The sequence below is a fragment of the Chiloscyllium plagiosum genome, chromosome 2 (genome assembly GCF_004010195.1).
Source record: "Chiloscyllium plagiosum isolate BGI_BamShark_2017 chromosome 2, ASM401019v2, whole genome shotgun sequence".
Classification (NCBI taxonomy): domain Eukaryota; kingdom Metazoa; phylum Chordata; class Chondrichthyes; order Orectolobiformes; family Hemiscylliidae; genus Chiloscyllium; species Chiloscyllium plagiosum.
In genome coordinates this window covers 82,861,237-82,882,252 of record NC_057711.1, presented here as the reverse complement: position 1 = coordinate 82,882,252, position 21,016 = coordinate 82,861,237, and the positions used below count along the sequence as shown (strand labels likewise).

Below are 21,016 nucleotides of genomic sequence, written 5' to 3'. Positions count from 1 at the left end.
GCCAGAATAGCATTTGCCTCTTTGGTAAAGTCAGATACATAATATTCATTCAATATCTCAGCTATGCTCCGTGTTTCCAAAGTATAAATCCCATTTTTGATCCCTAATCAATCACACTCCATCCTTTAACATTCTTCTACCTCTATGCCTGCAGATGTTATATTAGCTGCCAGTCTTTTTCATAATTGCTCTTCGCTTCTCGATTATGTTTTCTCACCTCCCCTCTAAACCTTCTATATTCCTATTGATTCTCAATTATATTTTCTATCTGACATGATATCATCTGTCTTCTTTATCTTAAATTTAATCTTTGTCATCCTGGGAGATTGTCTTACCTTCCTTTGACTGTACCTGACCTTCTCCTCACTTAAGGAAGCCAACCTTTCATTCCAGTCTACCTTGCCCAGCTTCATTCTTGCCCCAGTAAAGTTGGCTTTCTGCCAACTGACTTCTTATTCTTACATGAAGGAGAGAGAGAGAGAGTGTGAGAGTGAGAGAGAAAGAGAGAACATACGTGAGTGAGTCAGTAAATAAATGAGCAAGCAAGCAATGTGAAAGCTCACTCTTCAAATAAGGCCAAATATTTCTGATGAGAGGGTATTAACCTGAAGCACTGAATCTATTTCCCTCTCCAAAGATGCTACCCGACCAGCTGACTATTTTCAGGAGTTTCTGTTTTCATTGCAACTTTCAATAGTTATATGCTATAAAACAATTCATAATCCAAAGATTATGGTTCAAGTGAAATATCAAGTCATGCCCTTCACTTGCATAAACTAACACAATTTGATACACAATTAACATCTACCAATTTTTGAGTTTAGGATAACTTAATTATAAGCACTGCATCGCCAAAGTGAATTTAGAATCAGTGCACATTCAGTAATGGTGACAACTTATTAAAATTCAGGAAGACATTTTTATTCTTAAAACAATGTGTTTTGAAATAGAAATTAGTTTTTAGGTACAGAATTCAGTCTTTGAGAATCACAAATTTCCTCAAATGAGATAAAATAATGCAATTAAAAAAGAAAATTACCTCAAAACTGAGCCGAGGCTCACCAAACATGTTTCCCAACCAGGAGAGCACAGCATTAAGAAAAGCCAAGAGTGCCAGAAATGCAATAAGGTTAACAGCAATGTTTGCCACCAAAGTAATTGATGCAAAGGCTCCTAAACAGGCTGCTTCTATTATGTTTTTTGCTTCACTGCAGAACAAAAAGATAAATAATTGTGTATAACAGTTGAAAATTCTTTGGTCAAATCTATCTATAACTTTGTGCCACCTCTGGGCACAGCACAGCTTAATTTCTAGTGCACTACTGCAGGCAGCCATGACAACTCTCCAAATTTCCCTTTAGCACCATGATAATTGTTGAAACTGAAATCAGCTGAAATAGAGTTCTGATTTTCAGAGCTCGAACAACAATTGGAAATAGTGTGGTACGTCTGTGAGGTAGAGAGCAATGTGGATAGCATGTTGAGAGAGGTGATCACTCTACAACTTAAGGGACTGGAGAAAGGAAGGGAATGGGCAACCATCAACCAGTCCAGGGTAAATAGGCTAACTGATGTCCCACTCAAAAATTCATTCCCCATTTTGAAAACTGGTAATGGCACTGGCTTCTCAAGGAAATGCAGTCAGAGCCACAAATGTGGCACTGCAGCAGCTCAGCTGTACAGAAGGAAAGGAAGAAGAAAACAGAAGTGATAACTTTCTCAAAAGTAAGAAGAAACTGTTCTCACTTGTAAAAAAACAAGATCATGAAGAGCGAATGCAGGAAAAACTTGCACAATCAGCATGTAGTTAGAATATGAAATGCATTGCCTTAAAGTGTGGCAGAGGTAGGTTCAATTGAGGCTTTCAAGAAGACATTGGATAATTATTTGGATAAAAGTAATGTGCAAGGGTACAGGCAAAAAGCAGGAAAAAGTGATCAATTAATGAACTGGTGCAGTCACAATGAGTCAAGTGGCTTCCTTCTCTACAGTAACACTTCTGTGAATTGTTAATACAAAGAAAATCGACATCTCAAGTGCAGAAAGGAAACAAATTAAAATGTAGAGTTTCATTCCTGCAAAGAGTAAATTCTTAGAGATTTCAAGAAGTTACAATTTAAAATTTTTCGTATATTTTTGTTGTTTTCCTGTCTGTCCTTTTCTCTCTTTAATTCAACCTTTTTAAAATCTTTTTCTCTTTTTCTACCTGTTTTGACTCAAATTTACCTCTGCCTTTATGTTTTGTTCTCAATCTTTAATTCTTATTGATTAAGGGAAATATATTAATTGTCCATTTGTTCACGAATAGTCCAAATATTTCATTATCAGTTCATACTTCCATAAATAATGTCACAAATTATTTTTGAATTGATGAGTGCAGAAGAAGTCTAACCAAACTTATTTCAGCTTGCATACAATTCTGGTCTCCTTCCTATTGGAAGGATGTTGTGAAACTTGAAAAGCTTCAGAAAAGATTTACAAGGATATCACCAGGGTTGGAGGATTTGAGCTATACGGAGAGGCTGAATAGGCTAGGGCTGTTTCTCTGGAGCCATCAGAGGCTGAGGGGTGACCTTAAAGAGGTTGATAAAATCATGAGGGGCAAGGATAGGATAAATAGACAAGGTATTTTCCCTGGCGTGGGAGCATCCAGAACGAGAGGGCATAGGTTTAGGGTGAGAGGGGATAGAAATAAAGTGACCTGAGGAGCAACGTTTTCACGCAGAGGGTGGTGTTTATATGGAATGAGCTGCCAGAGGAAGTGGTGGAGGCATTACAGCATTTAAAAGGTATCTGGATGGATATATGAATAGGAAGGATTTAGAGGGATATGTGCTATTGCCTAGTGCTGGCTAATGGGACTAGATTAGGTTAGGATATCTGGTCGGCATGGCCAAGTTGGACTGAGAGTCTGTTTCCATGCTGTACATCTCCATGACTCTAAGCTATAGCACTTAGGCCTTTTTCCCTTTCATTATTTTATCAGAAGTACAGGACATCCAGTACATTTTATGACTTTCACATTCATGTAGCAATGAAAAAAGCAATGAAACTGACCCTTTATCCAACTTGAGGTTAGATTTAGTTGATATGTTTGGAGTTTCTACCTCAGGCCAAAACAGTTTGGCTACAGCCAGAGCTGCAGGAGCAGACATCACTGAAGCTGTTAACAAATGGGCAGCTGGAACCTGTATTTGAAACATCAAAGTTTAGATTAGTCCTCACAGCAACAATGTAATGCAAGTGCGCATTTTACTTGCATTTAAACTTTTTTTTAATTAACTTATCTTTCTGATCAGTTCAGAGATGTTATTACACACCACTGGAGGAGGTGGGACTTGAACCCAAAGCTCCTGGTTTCAGGGGTAGGAATAGAACCACTGCAACACAAGGGCTCACACACTACACTTTCAATGTGAATTATTTAGTTTAAATCTGATGTGAATCATCATGCAGAAATTGCCATGGATGATACTTGCCTGCACAACATATGGGTTTACATTTCATTCAAATAAATGCACAAGTGGATGCTGCAATACGTCATTGGGACATTCAGCTTTTCTAGAAATCTTTATGGCAATATTTTAAAAATCCTAAATCAGTTTTGTAAATGTTGATGTAGTTTATGTCAGATGTTTTGGCAAGATAGTTTTTGGGTGCTCATCTTCCAGCAGATACAAAAGCTGAAGAGCCTGAGGCCATACTTTTCTTGAACATGGGTAGAGTGTGAACCTAGAACACTTATTGACTTCTTGGAATGAATCAATTATAGTTCTGCTAAGGACTTCCAGCTTTGAAAATAGAGATTCTAACGAAGTGATCAGATATGACTGACGGTTGGAACAAGATATCAAGGAGACCAATTCTGATACCATTGTTATTAGATTGCAAAATGAATCTCAATATCATCTACACTTTCTTACAAGCACAAACAAACAAGGTTATGAGTCAAGTGCTGGAAAATGGGATTAAAATAGTTAGGTGGCTGTTTTTGACTGATGCAGACTCAATGGGCTGAAAAACCTTTTTCTGTGCTGTAAGCCTCTATGACTCTAAAAGAACCATCTCAGCCAAGGAACTCAACATTTGAGTGCTCAGTGACATGAGAACCAAGACAGCAGGTGAAAATATTGGTGCTGGATATTTTCTAATCAGCTTGTTCACAGATGTTATTGCACAACCTTGGAACAGGTGGGACTTCAACCCTGGCCTCCTGGTTCAAATGTGGAGACAAGACTGTTTTGAGTCTTCTTGAGATTGATACATATCCATTCTTCAATAAATACTATTATGAGCACAGTGTTTCATCTGAGTCAACTAACTTTGTTAGAGGATTCACTTTGAGCCCATTCAGGGCTCTGATATCTTGTAAAGACTCCTAAGAATGCAGCTTCAATTATGTTTAAGGGTTATGAAGAACGTGGGGGAAACTGCAGTTGAGTCCAAGATGAGATCAGCTATTATCATATTAAATGGCTCAGCAGGCTCGAAAGGCTGAAGTGCCTGCTCCGCCTCTTAGTTCTTCTGTTCTTCACTGCAGAAAAAAGGTAGTGTGTAAAGGTAAATATTGTGCATTATAGTTTAAAAATTGGCCATTTAGGCCAGGAGTATTTTACTGTACTCTCCTTCATTTTTGCAAGAAAAACAGTCCTAAAATATCCTTGAGAAAGTCCACATAGAAGTAGAGGGACCTTGCCTTCATGTTATTAGTGTCATGCTATGAACATCACCAGGGTCACATACAATGAAAATTTCAGTCAAGGCAAAATAAACGTGAGGAGTAGTTTGTGATTACAGAGTGCGATGAATTCATTAAGAGGATGCATTGAACTCCACCTTGCCCAGAAGCATATTAAAGACTTAGTTGCAGGAGGAAGCTTCAACAAAGCAGAGATTTATTTTCAACAAGGCTGGTCCTCACGATCTTTTCCCATGTTTCTCAGAGATGTAGATATCCAAGCAATGGAACAACTCCCTCACCAATAGTAGGCCAAGAACAGCAAGATCAGAACTAAGAAAATGCACCTTACAACTACATCCTCTATCAGCACAGATTCAATACCTCATTGCACCCTCACACACATCAGATGAACTGCTACTAAGTCATAAGCAGTGCACTAGTAGCAGAGGCAACTGTGGGCAGTCCTCTACAGAGCATGGAGGTCACAGTTGTTCTCAGCTGGTCACAGATGGGAGTATCAAAGTGAAAGAAAACATGCCCCTTAATGGGCTGTCAGTATACCTTTAACAAAGTGAGTAAGTGCTATTGATGAATTGGGTGGTATCTTTGGATCACTCCCTGTGATATATGCCTGTGCCAGGAATACCATTCCAGTGAGTACCAGTCTTTTCATCGCCTGGTCACCTTGGTTCCTTTGACTGTGAGAACTTGAATATTCAGTGCACTGTCAGAGATAGTTCTTTTATAAGTAACTGGAGATAACATCAGAATTAATTTTGCATCTCATTACAATGGTCACAGCACCCATTCTAAGCACACAAATCTGATCAGCCCATGTTCATGAGATCAGAACTTTAAGCAATGAAGGCATGTTTCTCAGGTACAAAGCTCATCATGCAAAGCAGCCCTACGCTACTTTAGAACTATAGCAACTTTATACTAATAGTAGCATACCCAAACATTTTACATGCTGCTGGGAAATTATTCATTCAACGGATGTGGGCTTAACTGGCTGAGCCACATTTATTGACCATCTCTCATTGCCCTTAAGATGATCGTAGTGAGCTGCCTTCTTGAACTGCTGTAGTCCACTTGGTGTATATATCCACAACGCTACTAGAAAGGGAGTTCTAAGATTTTGACCGAGTAACACTAAAGGAATGATGATATATTTCCAGGGCAGGGAGGTGTCTGGCTTGGAGAGGTACTTGGAGTTGGTTGTGTTCCCGTGTATCTGCTTCCCTTGCTCTTCCGAGATGGTAGTGAGAATGGGTTGGAAGGTGCTGTCTAAGGACCTTAAACATCAGCAGTACATCTTGAAGATCAGTGGTTTCCAAACCTTTGAAGCACACAATCAAATTTTGAATTTAAGAGCAACCTCAGTATCTACCCCTAAGAAAGTAAGACCACAAAACATAGAAACAGAAGTAGACCATTGGCCCATCAAGGTCACTCTGCCATTCAATGAGAGCATGGCTGATCTAATAATCCTCAACTCCATTTTTCTGCTTTACCTCCATCACCTTTTATTTCTCAAGTGATCAGAAATCTGTCTATCTTGGCCTTGAATAGACTAAATGACCCACTTTCGGTGGCCCTCTATGGTAAAGAATTCCATACTTTATTCCCCTAAACTCCAGTGAGTACTTACCCAACTGAATGAACCTTTCCTATGTGAAAATCACTTCATGCACAGCATTGACCTAGTGCATCTTGTCTGAATTGCCTGTGTATCTTACCTTTGATAAGGGAACTAAAACTGTACACAGTAATGAAGGTGTAATCTCAACAATGTATTGTACAGACTTAGCAAAACCTTTCTATTTTTACAGTTCATTCACTTTGAAATGAAATCCAACGTACCATTAGCCTTCCCTATTACCCAAGGTACTTGCATACTTGCTTTTTCTGATTCATGCACTACAGCTCCAAACCCATGTGTTCTGCAGTTTTCTGTAGTCTTTCCCTATTTAGGGAATATTCAGCACTTCTATTCATTCATGCCAAAAAGCATAACCCCACATTTTCCCACATTATATTCCATCTGTCAAACTTTTTCCCATTTGCCTATCTTGTCTATATCCCTCTGTAAATTCTTTATGCCATCTCCACTACTTGCCTTCCCACCTATTTTTGTACCTTGGTAATGTTCTTAGCACAACCATCTTCAGCTGCTTCAACAATGACCTTCCCTCCATCATAAGGTCAGAAGTGGCAATGTTCAGCAACACTTGCAACTCTCAGATATTGAAACAATCCATATTCAAATGCAAAAATATCTGGACGATATCCAGACAAGTGGTAAGAAACATTAGTGCCACACAAATGATAGGTAATAACCATTGCCCCTTGACATTTAACTGTATCACTCTTATTGAAAACCCCATTATCAATATTCTGGGAGTTACCACTGACCAGACTAGTCATGTAAGTACTATGGCTACAACAGTAGATCAGAAGTTAGGAATCTTACACTCATCTCCTGATTCATTACATTACATTTACATTACAGTGTGGAAACAGGCCCTTCGGCCCAACAAGTCCACACCGACCCGCCGAAGCGCAAACCACCCATACCCCTTACCTAACACTACGGGCAATTTAGCATGGCCTGCACATCTTTGGACTGTGGGAGGAAACCGGAGCACCCGGAGGAAACCCACGCAGACACGGGGAGAATGTGCAAACTCCACACAGTCAGTCGCCTGAGGCGGGAATTGAACCCGGGTCTCCGGCGCTGTGAGGCAGCAGTGCTAACCACTGTGCCACCGTGCCGCCCACAGGCAGCAGTAAAGCCTGTCCTCAAAGCCTATCCAGTGCCAACAAGGCACTAGTCAGGAGTGTGGCAGAATACTCCCCACTTTCCTGGAGTGCAGCTCTGATAACTCTCAAGAACCAGGACAAAGCAGCTGCTTGACTGGCACCATATCTACAAAAAAATCAACCCCTCCACCACTGATGCCCAATGGCACAGTGTGTAAAGTCCACACAAAGTCCATTTCCTGAGAGATTGAGTCCCATAGTCACCTTAGCCTCATTTAAAGTCAGTTGGGGAAGAAGTAGGAGGTGGCAGGCCACATCTCCAAATTTCTTCAGCGCCTCTACCCCATTCCAGAAAATGTAGCTCATGGAATCGGTAATTAGGGAACACAGTTTGGAGTAGGTATTGACAGTAATGATTATAGACACCCCAGTATTAAACTAAACAAAATGCCTATTATTTCAGAATGATAGAACTGTTACAGCTCAAAAGGAGGCTGTTAAGTCCATCGTATCTTTGCTGGCTGTCCAAATGATTGGATTACTTAGTACATCCAATACTGGAGTTTGAACAAGCAAACTATTAGCCTAGTAACAATCAAGAGAGCTGATGGTGAGACCAAGCTGGGTTATAAGTGTGCATGTGAAAAGCATCATTGCTCCTTCAAATGATGTCACCAAAGACCTGCATTTAGGTAAGAAATGGAAGGAGGCCAAGGATAGATCATTGTAAGACATCAGAGGTGATAACTCGAAGTTGGAAGAAAAGTATTTGCAAGTGATGCTCTTGCTATGATTGATAAAGAAGAATAGAACAAGGTGAGATTAGTTCCACCAACCAGGTTAACAATGTAGAGATATTGGAGGACGATGAAGTATTTCTTCTTGAAATTCAATGGCATTACCATTGCTGAATGCCCTGCCATCAACATCCTTGGTTAACCACTGACCAAACATTTAGTTGGACCAGTCACATAAATACTGTGGCAACTGTGGCAACAAGACCAAGACAGAAGCTGCGAATTTTGTGGTGAACAACCAACTCCCCAAAGTCCTTTTTTGCATCCTCATGACTCATGAAAAATACTTCCCATTTCTTGGATGAATATAACTCCCATAACTCTTAAGCAACCCTCAACCAACCAAAGCATGCCTGACATGTCAGCCATCAATTTAATTAAACTCATCCTCCACCAACAGATTATATGTTATCTATAATAATTCATCATGGCACCTATTTAATCCACAATTTCCATTGTTTAGGAAAGAAAACTAAAGCAAGCACATGGGAGTGCAGCCATTTGCAACATCCCCTTTGAATCATACACGACACTGACTTTGAAAAATGTTACAATTTCTCAACACTTCTGGGTTTAAATTTTGGAATTCCCTATCTTTCATATGTAAGTACGATTTGGAGGAGCTGGTGTTGGACTGGGGTGGGCAAAGTTAAAAATCACAAAACACCAGGCCATAGTACAACAGGTTTATTTGGAAGCACTAACTTTCAAAGTGCTGCTTCTTCATCAGGTGATTGTGGAGCAAGACCATAACACCATATGGAAGTACAGTATACTAAATACCACACCTTTCTCCTGAGTAGTAGGGAGTTCCCTGTCTGTACTGAGCTCCTTGCAGAAACTTGTGTTACTTAGACATTGCTCTTAACTGAAGAAACTAGGTCAAGGTTGGAAGCTGAAGCAGAGTTCTGGCCCTTTTCCAATGCAAGGAGGATAACTCAGTCCTTTAGTCTATAAGCCATATTAAAACGAGGAAAAATTGTTTTATTTCAAATTATCTGAGGTATTAAAAGAAAACACAATCTTAACAGAACAGAAAGCTTCTATTTTGTAACTCATTTAGCAGACTATGTCAATCACTCACCCCAAATGAAATATATGCCCCCAGGACAGATCCTGCAATGGTAGCAAATCCACTAGTCATTACAGAGTGTATTTCAGATTTTGTAAGATCCTTCAGATATGGACGAATGAGCAGTGGGGATTCAGTCTACGCAGAATATAGGACAAAAGAAAACATTTCAGAATCTGACATCAAAACACTTTACAAAAGTACATTTTTATCTTACAACAGGAATTACTAATTATAGAAACATATTTTGTCAGATTTCATTAAAATAAAGAAGATTTTGAAATGAAGCTCACATTCTTGACTACCTATGACTCTGATGTTAATCTTGTCAGCTATCTCACAACCCCGAAACAAAACAAGTCTAGAAATTGCAACAGTAAACAAGATGAAAACAGCTGCAAACTGTAGTTAAAGTAAGTTGGAGATTCTATGAGAGGAGGCACATTATTCTTGACTCAAAAATTACTGCAAACTTTAAAGTTTGTGCACTTTCCATGAAAGCTGTCCTGATAAGCAGATTTTCTGTAACTCATGATATTTCTGCAACATGGGAGAAAATGTTAAAAGATCTAAGAAGTAAGATGGTGCTGTTCCAGTTATGTTTTAAATCTAGTTTGTATTACAGAAACGTATAGAAGCATATTTCAGGAGTGTTATGGAATATCATCCAATTGCCTGGATTATACAACTCCAATAACATTCAAACTCAATACCATCCAGAACAAAGCATTCCATTTTAGTGCCACCATTCACCATCATCAGTATTCACACCCCACCATCACTGGCATATGGTGGCAGAAGTATGCACCATCTGCAGGATGAACTGAAGCAACTCAAGCTCCTTTAGCAGCACCACTCCCACAAAGAAAATCAAGGTTAGCCTATGTATGAGAACACTGTCACTTAGAAGTAACCCCCCACCCCCCAAAAACCACGTACCATTCATACATGGAACTATATCACTGTCATTCGCTGTCACTGGGAAAAAATTCTGGAACTGTGACAGCATCGTGGATGTACCAATGCATTAAATGTAGCACAACAATTCAAGAGGACAACTAACCACCACTTCCTCAACTGCAATTATATGTGGACAATTAATGCTGGGCTAGCCAGCAGTGTCCATACCCCATGAAAAGGGTGGCATGGTGGCTCAGTGGTTAGCACTGCTGCCTCATAGCATCAGCGACCCAGATTCAATTCCCACCTCAAGTGACTGTCTAAATGGAGTTTACACATTCTCCCCATGTCTGTGTGGGTTTCCTCCGGGTGCTCAGGTTTCCTTCCACAATCCAAAGATGTGCAGGTTAGATGAATTAGCCGTGCTAAATAGCCCATAGTGTTAGATGTATTAGTCAGTGGGAAATGGGTGTGGGTGAGTTACTCTTCGGACGGCCGGTGTGGATTTTTTGGGCTGAATGGTCTGTTTCCACACTGTAGATAATCTCAAAACAATACCATAGGAGTATATCTGAAGGTGCATAGGGAGTATTCTATTCTTTTGAGTAAATGACATATGGAGTTGTACCAAGGAGCATGCAAGGAAAATTTAATATTATTTATCTGAAATCTTTAATGAATAATGGTGCCTCCACAGACGTTAAGACGATCACTGGAAGAGGACATAATGAATAAGAAATCAGGGCTAATACTTAACATGAAGAAGATTACCCAGTCCACCAGTCAGGGAGTCAGAAGCAACACTACAGCCTTTAGTTCCTGTAATGAAGTCCAGATTCTCTGACAGGCAATTAATTACCTGAAGTCATGACTTCTAGCAGGATGCAGCCTCTACAAGAACTGCCAGGAGTGTGGATGCTGCTTTGATTGCAGCCGATCTGGGACCAGCGATGATTTTGGAAGCCCATTTTGAAAGTCAGAGTTCATCAGGGCCTTTCTGATTAATCAAAAGTTCTGCATCTCCTGTTGCAGTCTCTTCCAGCCATTGAAATTGGGAAAGTAGAAATATCTGGATTCGTATGCATATTGACCAGGTGTATGATCCAACAGAGAGCAGCAGCAAGACAGCACTGAGGAGCAATCTGGGAGAAATCAGCTCAGTCACCAGGACTGAACAGCAGACTGCATAAGAACCTCTCTCCCCACCTATGATAAGAAGGAGGAAGAGCATCAAACACAGAATGGCAAGGAGATGTCAGCTCAGTCATCATGACTGAACAATGGATTACAGAATAACCAGGTGTCAAAAAGATACAAAAACTTGCAGAAGGGCACTTGACCTGAATGCTCGTAGTATTCAAAACAAGATAAATGACTTGATGGTATAAATCTTTGCTACTGGTATGATTTAGTGGCTATTACAGAGTCATGGTCGTAGGGTGGTCATGACTGGGAGTTAGATATCTAAGTGTATCAGATTACTTGAGAGAAGTCCAACAAACTCCCAGTCAACATCGGCACCTCCACATCATTATTAGCACAGATATTTAAGGATGATATCAGGGTTGTAGTGAGAAATTACATAGATTTTATGGAGTAAAAGACTGAATCAATGTTGGTGGAAATTAGAAATAGTAAGGGGGAAAAGCCACTGATATGTGTAGTCTATAGGCCCACTGGGACAGGCAATAAACAAAGACCTAACTGATTATGTAAAAACAGTACAATAATTATCATTAATCTTTATGTTGATTAGTCAAACTACGTCAGTCAAAGTAGCCTTGAGGACTTCATAGAATGTGCCTGTGATAATTTCCTCAAACAGTATTTAGAGTCATAGACATGTACAGCACGGAAATAGACCCTTCGGTCCAACCTGTCCATGCCGACCAGGTATCCCAATCCAATCTAGTCCCACCTGCCAGCAACCGGCCCATATCCCTCCAAACCCTTCCTATTCATATACCCATCCAAATGCCTTTTAAATATTGTAATTGTACTAACCTCCACCACTTCCTCTGGCAGCTCATTCCATACACGTACCACCCACTGCGTGAAAAAGTTGCCCCTTAGGTCTCTTTTGTATCTTTCCCCTCTCACTGTAAACCTCTGCCCTCTAGTTCTGGACTCACCCACCCAAGGGAAAAGACTTTGCCTATTTATCCTACCCATGCTCCTCATGATTTTATAAACCTCTATAATGTCACCCCTCAGCCTTTGACGCTCCAGTGAAAACAGCCCCAGCCTATTCAACCTCTCCTTATAGCTCAAATCCTCCAACCCTGGCAACATCCTTGTAAATCTTTTCTGAACCCTTTCAAGTTTCACAACATCTTTCCAATAGGAAGACCAGAATTGCACGCAATATTCCAACAGTGGCCTTACCAATGTCCTGTACAACTGCAACATGACCTCCCAACTCCTGTACTCAATACTCTGAGGAATGCATACCAAATGCTGCCTTCATTATGCTATCTACCTGAGACTCCCATTTCAAGGAGCAAATGCTGTGTGGGGAGTGATTGCTGGGCCTCTTACTGAGATATTTGTATCATCAATACTCACAGGTAAGGTGCCAGAAGACTGGAGGTTGGCTAACGTGGTGCCACTGTTTAGGAAAGGTGGTAAGGACAAGCCAGGGAACTATAGACCAGTGAGCCTGATGTCGGTTGTGGGCAAGTTGTTGGAGGCAATCCTGAGGGACAGAATGTACTTGTATTTGGAAAGACAAGGACTGATTAGGGATAGTCAACATGGCTTTGTGCGTAGGAAAGCCACGGATAAAGTATAAAGAAAAGTAAGATGAATTATGAAAGTAACCTAGCTCAAAATATAAAAAACAGATAGCAAAAGTTTCTCCAAATATACAAAATGAAAAAGAGTGACTAAGGTAAACATTGCTCTTTTAGAGGACAAAAGACAATAGGTGCAGTAGTAGGCCATTTGGCCCTTCGAGCCAGCACCACCATTCATTATGATCATGGCTGATCATCTACAATCAGTATCCTGTTCCTGCCTTATTCCCAATACCATTAATTCCACTATCTTTAAGAACTCTATCCATCTCTTTCTTGAAAGTATCCAGAGACCTGGCCTCCACTACCTTCTGGGGCAGAGAATTCCATATGAAGGGGGATGAGAAGGGGAATTTAATGCGAAATGAGGAAATGGCCAAGGCATAGAACAGGTGTTTTGTGTCAGTCTTCACAGTGAAATACACAAATAATATGCTTATAATTGATGACAAGAAGGTTATGGCAGGTAAGGACCTAGAAATGATCATTATCACTAAAGAGGTAGTGTTGGGCAAGCTAATGGAGCTAAAGATAGACAAGTCTCCTAGCCCTGATGGAATGTATCCCAAGATATTAAAAGAGGTGACAAGGGAAATAGCAAATGCTCTTGTGGTAATTTACCAAAATTCCTTAGGTTCTGAGGTGGTTCCGACAGATTGGAAAACAACAAATGTGACATCACCGTTTAAAAGAGGAGGTAGTCAAAAGGCGGGTAACAATAGTTTAGCTTCTGTAGTGGGGAAAATCCTTGAATCTATTTTTTAAATTCAAAAATATACTTAATTAGTTAAAAAATCTTTGTATATATACATAGTCACAAATGCAGTCAGTTCTGTACAACAGCATATCAAGGAAACATAGACATCTCTTACATAAGCAAGATTATATTTACATACAGTTGACGCATTAGGAGGGTCGGAAAACTGAATGGATCCCCATTTAACTTCAGCAGAAAGACCTCAGACAGTGGCCTTTTCCCAATGCACCTTGGTGACAGCTGCCCCAAGCTTTAGTGTGTCCCTCAGGTCGTATTCCTGGACATTGGAATGTGCCAGTCTGCAACACTAGGTTGAGGTCAACCCCTTATTCTGGAACACTAACAAGTTTCAGGCAAACCAAAGACTGTCTTCCACTGAATTTGATGGCCCTCCAGGCACAGTTTATGTTTGTTTTTGTGTGCGTCCTGGGGAACAAACCGCACAGCACAGAAACCTGCATCAGAGTACTGCCCGGGACGAACCTCGCCAAAAACCACTGCATCTCTCTTCAGACTTCCTTTGCACATTCCAGAAGGATATGTGTGACAGTCTCAAACCTCCACAGCTGCTCCAAGGGCAGACTGACTGAGCGGACATGAAGGATCTCAGAAGTCGTGCCTTTCTCCCCACCAGCCAAGCGATGTCTTGGTGGTTGCTGGAAAGTTCTAGTGATGAGGCATTCTGCCAAATGACTTTGACAGTCTGCTTGAGGAACCACGTGGCAGAATCCATCCTCTCCTTTTTCCTGCAGGGTCTCGAGGATGCTGTGTGCTGACCACTTCCTGATAGACCTGCTGTCAAAGGAGATTTTCTTTGCAAATTTCTCTATGAAGCACTACTTACAGCGTTCCGCTGCAAAGAGGCCAGTTCCATCCTTCGCAATATTGGGGACAGGTGGAACTTCAATACGTAGTGACACTTGGAGCTTGCGTACTGAGGATCTATGCACAACTTGATGCTGCGGCACACAAAGTGGCCATCAGGATGATGGCAGCACTGAGTACATTCTTTTCCCCCTTATCCAGAGTTTTGTACAAGGAGTCCCTGCAGACATGGTCCATCTTAGACGTTCAGGTGAAATGAAATGTGGCTTGGACGACTGCAACAGTGCAGTTTCTGGTAATGCGTCAGCCCTGCAGCATATACAACAAGAGACAGTGCTTCACACCTGATGACTAGGTTTTTAACCCACAATGGAGAGGTAGCAGTGCTCCTAAAGAAACAGTGTCTGCTTCACCATGGCAATGCACTACTCCCAAGATTTTGCATACTCCTCGGCCCACCAAACCATATATCCCTAGCACCTTCAGGTAATCTGTCCTGATGGTAAACAGGATATAGAATCTGTCAGCCTAGTTCCCAAAGAATATGGCCTCGCTCTCGCTTCCCAAGGCTGGTTCAAACTGGTCACAGACACTCATGAGGCTGTGAGCCAACAGCGGATCTGACCAGAAAATAGTGACATCATCCATGTACAGGAAGGCTTTGACCTGCAGGCCTCCGCTACCTGGAAAAGGCATTTCTCTCAGGCTCGCATCCTTCGTGATGGACTCAGCAAAAAGCTCTATACAACACACAATATTTTAAAAAGAAATAGTGAGACATCTGGATAGAAATTGTCCCATTGGGCTGACAAAACATGGATTCACAAAGGCAAGTCATGTTTAACGAATTTACTGGGATCCTTTAAGAACCTTATGAGTCCCGTGGACAACAGGGAACCAGTGGATTTACAGAAGGCATTTGACAAAGCGCCACACAAAAGGATGTTGCATAAGATAAAGGTGCACTGTAGGCACTGTATTATGGATAATGTATTGTCACGTTTAGAAGATTGGTTAACTAACAGAAAGCAAAGAATGGGGATAAATGGATGTTTTCTGGTTTGTAGTCTGTGGCCAGTGGTACACCTCAGGGATCAGTGCTGGGTCCACAGTTGTTTACGATTTACATAGAAGATTTAGAGTTGGGGACCGAGTGTAGTGTCAAAGGTTACAGATGACACTAAAATGAGTGGTAGAGCAAAGTGTGCAGAGGACACTGAAGTCTGCAGGGGGATACAGATAAGTGGGTGGACGAGGGTCTGGCAATGATGTGAGGTAAATGTGAGGTCATCCATTTTGATAGGAATAACAGCAAAATGAACTTCTATTTTACTGGTGAAAAAATGCAGCATGCTGCTGTGCAAAAGGACCTGGGTAACCTTGTGCATGGGTAACCTTGTGCATGGATCACAGCTGCAGCAGGTAATTAAGAAGACAAATGGAATATTGACCTTCATCGCTAGAGGGATGGGGATTAAAAATAGATAGGTAATGCTGCAGTTGTATAGGCGCTGATGAGGCCACACCTGAAGTACTGTGTACAGTTTTGGTCTCCTACTTGAGAAACGATGTACTGGCACTGGAAGGTGTACAGAGGAGGTTTGTTAAGTTGATTCCAGAATTGAGGGGGTTGCCTTATGAGGAGAAATTGAGTAGGTAGAAACTAAACTCATTAAAATTTAAAAAAATAAGAGGGGATCTTATGGAAACATATAAAATTCTGAAGGGAATAGATAAGATAGAAGCAGGGAGGTTTCTACTAGCAGGTGAAATTAGAACTGGGGGTCATATCCTCAAAATAAGGGGCAGCAGTTTTAGGGCTGAGCTGAGGAAGAACTTCTTCACCCAAAGGGTTGTGAATCTATGGAATTCCATGCCCAGAGATGCAGCTGAGACAAACTCATTGAATATTTGTAAGGCAATTGATAGATTTTTAACAGTAAAGGAATTAAGGGTTATGGTGAGCAAGCAGCTAAGTGGAACTGAGTCCACAAGAAGATCAACCATAATCTTACTGAGTGGCAGAACACCTTTGATGGGCCAGACAGCCTACTCCTGCTCTTATTTCTTATCTTCTTATGTTGCATAAGGTCACTTATCAAGATGCCATGATGGTGATGGAATGGTGTTTTAAGTCTCCCACATCAGTGCTGGGTTCACTGTGTAGAGGTTTGATGGCCCACTGTTCCTGGATGAGTGGCAGAGTGATATGTGTTGAGACTGTGTGGCCACTTTGTCATAATTAAAGTTCTTCAAGGGATTTGAACAAAGAACAGTGCAACACAGGAACAGGCCCTTCAGCCCATTAAGACTGCACAAATACATGATGCCTTTCGAAACTAAAAACCTTTTTTGCCTCAAAGCAGACTTTTTTTTAAACTAATTTACAGGTTGTGGGTATCGCTGACCATGCCAACGCCTCAGAAGGCAGTTAAGAGTCAACCACATTGCTGTGAGTCTGGAGTCACATGTAGGACAGGCTAGGGTAAAGATAGCAGCTTCCTTCCTTAAAGGACGTTGGTAAACTGTCAGTTGACAATGGATTCACGTCAACATTAGACTCTTAATTCCAGATTTTTTAAGAATTGAATTCAAATTCCACCATCTGCCATGGCAAGATTTGAACCCAGGTTCCCTGACAATTTCCTGGGTCTATAGATTAATAGTCCAGCAACAACACCATTAGGCCATCACCTCCCTCTATTCCTGTCTATACATATCTCTGTCAAGAGGCTTCTTAAATGTTACTATTATATCCACCTCCACTACATCCTCCAGCATATTCCAGGCACTTGCCACCTGACTCTCATATCAGTAACTGACGGTGGCTCAGTAGTTAGCACTGCCAACTCACAGCATCAATTCTGCCGTCAGTGGATTATCTGTGTTGAGTTTGCACATTCTCCCGTGAGTGTCTGTGTGGGTTTCCTCCCCAGCCAAAAAATGTCCAGCATAGGTGATTCAACCAAGCTAAATTGACCACAGCATCCAGGGAGATGCAGGCTAGATGAATTAGCCATAGAAAATGCGGACTATCAGGATGGGGGTGGGTCTGGGTGGAATGTCCTTTGGAAGGTTGGTATGGACCAGATGGCCAAATGATCTGCTTCCACACTAGAGGATTTTATGATCTCCTTTAAACTTACTCCCTTTTACCGTAAATCTATGTTCCCTAGAAATTAACATTTCTAACCTAGGGAAAAGACTCTGACTATACATCCTATCCATGCCTCTCACAACTTTGTAAACTCGTATCAGGTCGCCCCTTATCCTTTGACATTTCAGAGAAAACAAACCAAGTCTGTGTAATCCATTGTCATAGCTAATACCCTCCAAAACAGGCAGCATCGTGGTAAACTGTTTCTGTACCCTCTCCATATCCTCCACATCCTCCACATCTGGTAGTGTGGCGACCAGAACTGTACATGATATTCCAAATGTGGCCTAACGATAGTTCAAACAGCTACAATATGACTTGCCAATTTTTATACTCTGTGCTCTGATGGATGAAGGCATGCATGCCATATGCCTTGACCACCCCCAGCTAGTTGCATTGCCACTTTCAGAGAACTGTAGATCTGTACGCTTAGATATCTCTCTATATGTTGATGCTACTAAGGGTTCTGCCCTTTACTGTACATTTCTGTCTAGCGTTAGATCTTTATTTGTTTGAATTTGCAATGTTGAGATCTGAGAAAGGGGATTGACACCTCAGCAGAACTGCTGTGCTCACTTGCAGAACTGTGCTGTGAATTGCTGTATGTCCATTTGGTTAAGTGCAGGCATTTGCAGGAGGGAAGCAGCAAAAGGCTATTCCAGCTAAGTCCTCAAAGGTAGGTCTTCAAAGAAAGCGTGTAAAGATAGCAACAAATCTTAGAATGGGCTGGGAGGACACAAAGGAACTGTTCTTAACATGAACTCTCACAGGGCAATCACGCATCAGCCATCAGTTATATTAACAAAAGTACTCACAGGTAAACGTTTTTAACTGCCTGTTGAAGCACTGAAAATCATTGCTTCACCACTTATCAGCGTTCACAGTCACTTCCTGAAAACTCTCCCATTCAGCAAAGTAATAAAAGAATATCATTTAGGCAGGCCTTATAAAAGACTCGGAATTGGCTGATACACCTCCCCTGCTGACATAGTTTGTACCACAGATTGAGTCTTCACCATCCTTCAACACACCATCATTGCAATTCTAGCCTGTCTCCAACTCTACAAGTAAAAATATGGTGGGCAGGCATGACCGCTCAAAAGGCAGAATTGCAACATCGGGAAATTGTCTGATTCCTGACACCCATTTCAAAGCAGAAAATCCTGCTTCGGAAGAGCATGAAGGGGAGTTTCAGAGTTTGATAGGCAGATAGAATATAAGAAAATGCATAAATACATAAGGATGGGTAGAGGTAAGTTGGTGTGAGAAGTGATATGCCATAATAAGCTTGAGAGACAGATTCAAGGAGTTTGGTTGATACACATCAGGATGTTGTGAATTGTTCTCACCTTTCCTCCCCTACTTAGGTCATTGAACTGCTTCATGTTCTTTGTCCAGAATTGGCTTCTTACCCCATTGCTAAGAAACAGAACATCTCTTCGTGTCCTCAAAGCTCCCAGCACCATATCCAGGGAAGCAACTCTGAAATGAATGGCAATATTTCTTTGTCTCGATTCCATCCTGGCACTTGTTTTCTTTGCCTGTCAATTCCAAATTCTTTCAAATTGCATGTTCAGAATGTCCACTTAAATGCTGAAGTTGAAATCATACCATTCATCAGATTTCCTAATACAAATTGGTTAGGAACCCCAGAAATCATATAATAGTGAGTGGGTTAAAATACCAATGATAGTTATCGTGCACTTATGTCTGGAGTTCCCATGTGCTAGCAGTTCCCCTACTTTCAGTGCACCCCCAACTTAAAATTCAGTTCAGCGTCTATTGATAGAATAAATAGTTTAGATGAGGAATGGGCAATAAGTGACAAACTATGCATGGAAACCAAATGATACGATAGTAGAACTGGACAATGACACTTTTGAGCAGAATTTAAGTTAACACCAAAATATGCCAAAAGGCACTCAAAGATTTCAATGTTCCTATCATGGAAGACAGCTTTGAACACAACACCAAACTCATAATAATACAAGGCAAAATCTTATTTTTTAAAAATGTGCTGACAAGGATAACTGCAGTCCAACGCAATCTCATGTGGTAAATCTCAGTGAGAAACAGTCAAAAATGCAGAATATAGTGCCAACTCCAGAATCTTTACAGACGCCCACAAAGTTCAGAAGACTCTTGATACACTCCTTAAGTATAATGAGGGCCGAGGAGATTTTTCTTGGTTTGTGTACAGGCAAGCTCGACCATTTAGGTACTGCAAATATCAAAAAATAGGGCATGTATAAACCTGAAAATGGTAAACATCCTATTTTCTTCCCAAAGAATCTAGTCTCAGAATCTAGTCATGAGCCCTAAAAAGGGTTCTTGCCCCCGATATACTTGTCAGTTATCCTAAAGGAGGATTAAACTATTTATAGAACCAAATTTGAAAGAAAATATTAACTCTCAATGTATTCTGCAATAGGGTGGGCTTGGGGATTATTGGAATACCATGGGTAGTTGGTAACAAGGTAGGGTGTGAACAGACCAAGAGACAGAAGGAGAAATTTGAAGGTTCAAAATCAATTCTTAGAAATGTCTAGGAATGTGATCTTTGGTTCTCGAAGGCATGGGAATTTGAGTTATCAAGCCATCAGGGAAAACAGGCACAATCGAGTTGCTCTGCTGAAAATGCACAAGGACTTAAACTTAGTTCTGAGAAACTGATTAGGAAAACAATTTCTTCTCTTCCAATGAGAGATGATATCAAATGAAACTTCACGCTAGTTCAGTTGTCATTGCATGGAAATTGATCCCTAGAGAGGAGACGGAAGGCAACTGCTATCAGAAGACAAAAGTAAGATGTGGAAGTATCTACCAGGATCTTGTCCTGATATGCCAAGTTACTTAAAAAATTTAGGGCAACAGGAGTAGAGTCATGTAGTCATAGAGATGTACAGCATGGAAACAGATCCTTCGGTCCAACCCGTCCATACCGACCAGATATCCCAACCCAATCTAGTCCCACCTGTCAGCACACGGCCCATATCCGTCCAAACCGTTCCTATTCATATACCCATCCAAATGCCTCTTAAATGTTGCAATTGTACCAGCCTCCAACACATCCTCTGGCAGCTCATTCCATACACGTACCACCCTCTGCATGAAAAAGCTGCCCCTTAGGTCCCTTTTATATCTTTCCCCTCTCACCCTAAACCTATGCCCTCTAGTTCTGGACTCCCCAACCCCAGGGAAAAGACTTTGTCTGTTTACCCTATCCATGCCCCTCATAATTTTATAAACCTCTATAAGGTCAACCCTCA

General features: G+C 41.1%; 1 protein-coding gene across 5 annotated transcripts in view; it reads right to left on the bottom strand.

Moving 5' to 3' along the window:
* Window positions 1-21,016, bottom strand: part of LOC122561322 (solute carrier family 28 member 3-like) — a 196,365-nt gene that overhangs the window by 68,196 nt on the left and 107,153 nt on the right. For all 5 annotated transcript variants that reach the window (XR_006314992.1, XM_043713019.1, XM_043713029.1 and 2 more), the window contains 3 exons: window positions 9,326-9,451; window positions 3,058-3,188; window positions 1,040-1,208 (listed from right to left, as the gene is read on the bottom strand). Coding sequence is in view for 4 of the 5 variants with exons in the window: in XM_043713019.1 (XP_043568954.1) it covers window positions 1,040-1,208; window positions 3,058-3,188; window positions 9,326-9,451 (426 nt within the window). In the remaining variant the exon portion in view is untranslated. The remainder of the gene's footprint in view (window positions 1-1,039; window positions 1,209-3,057; window positions 3,189-9,325; window positions 9,452-21,016) is intronic.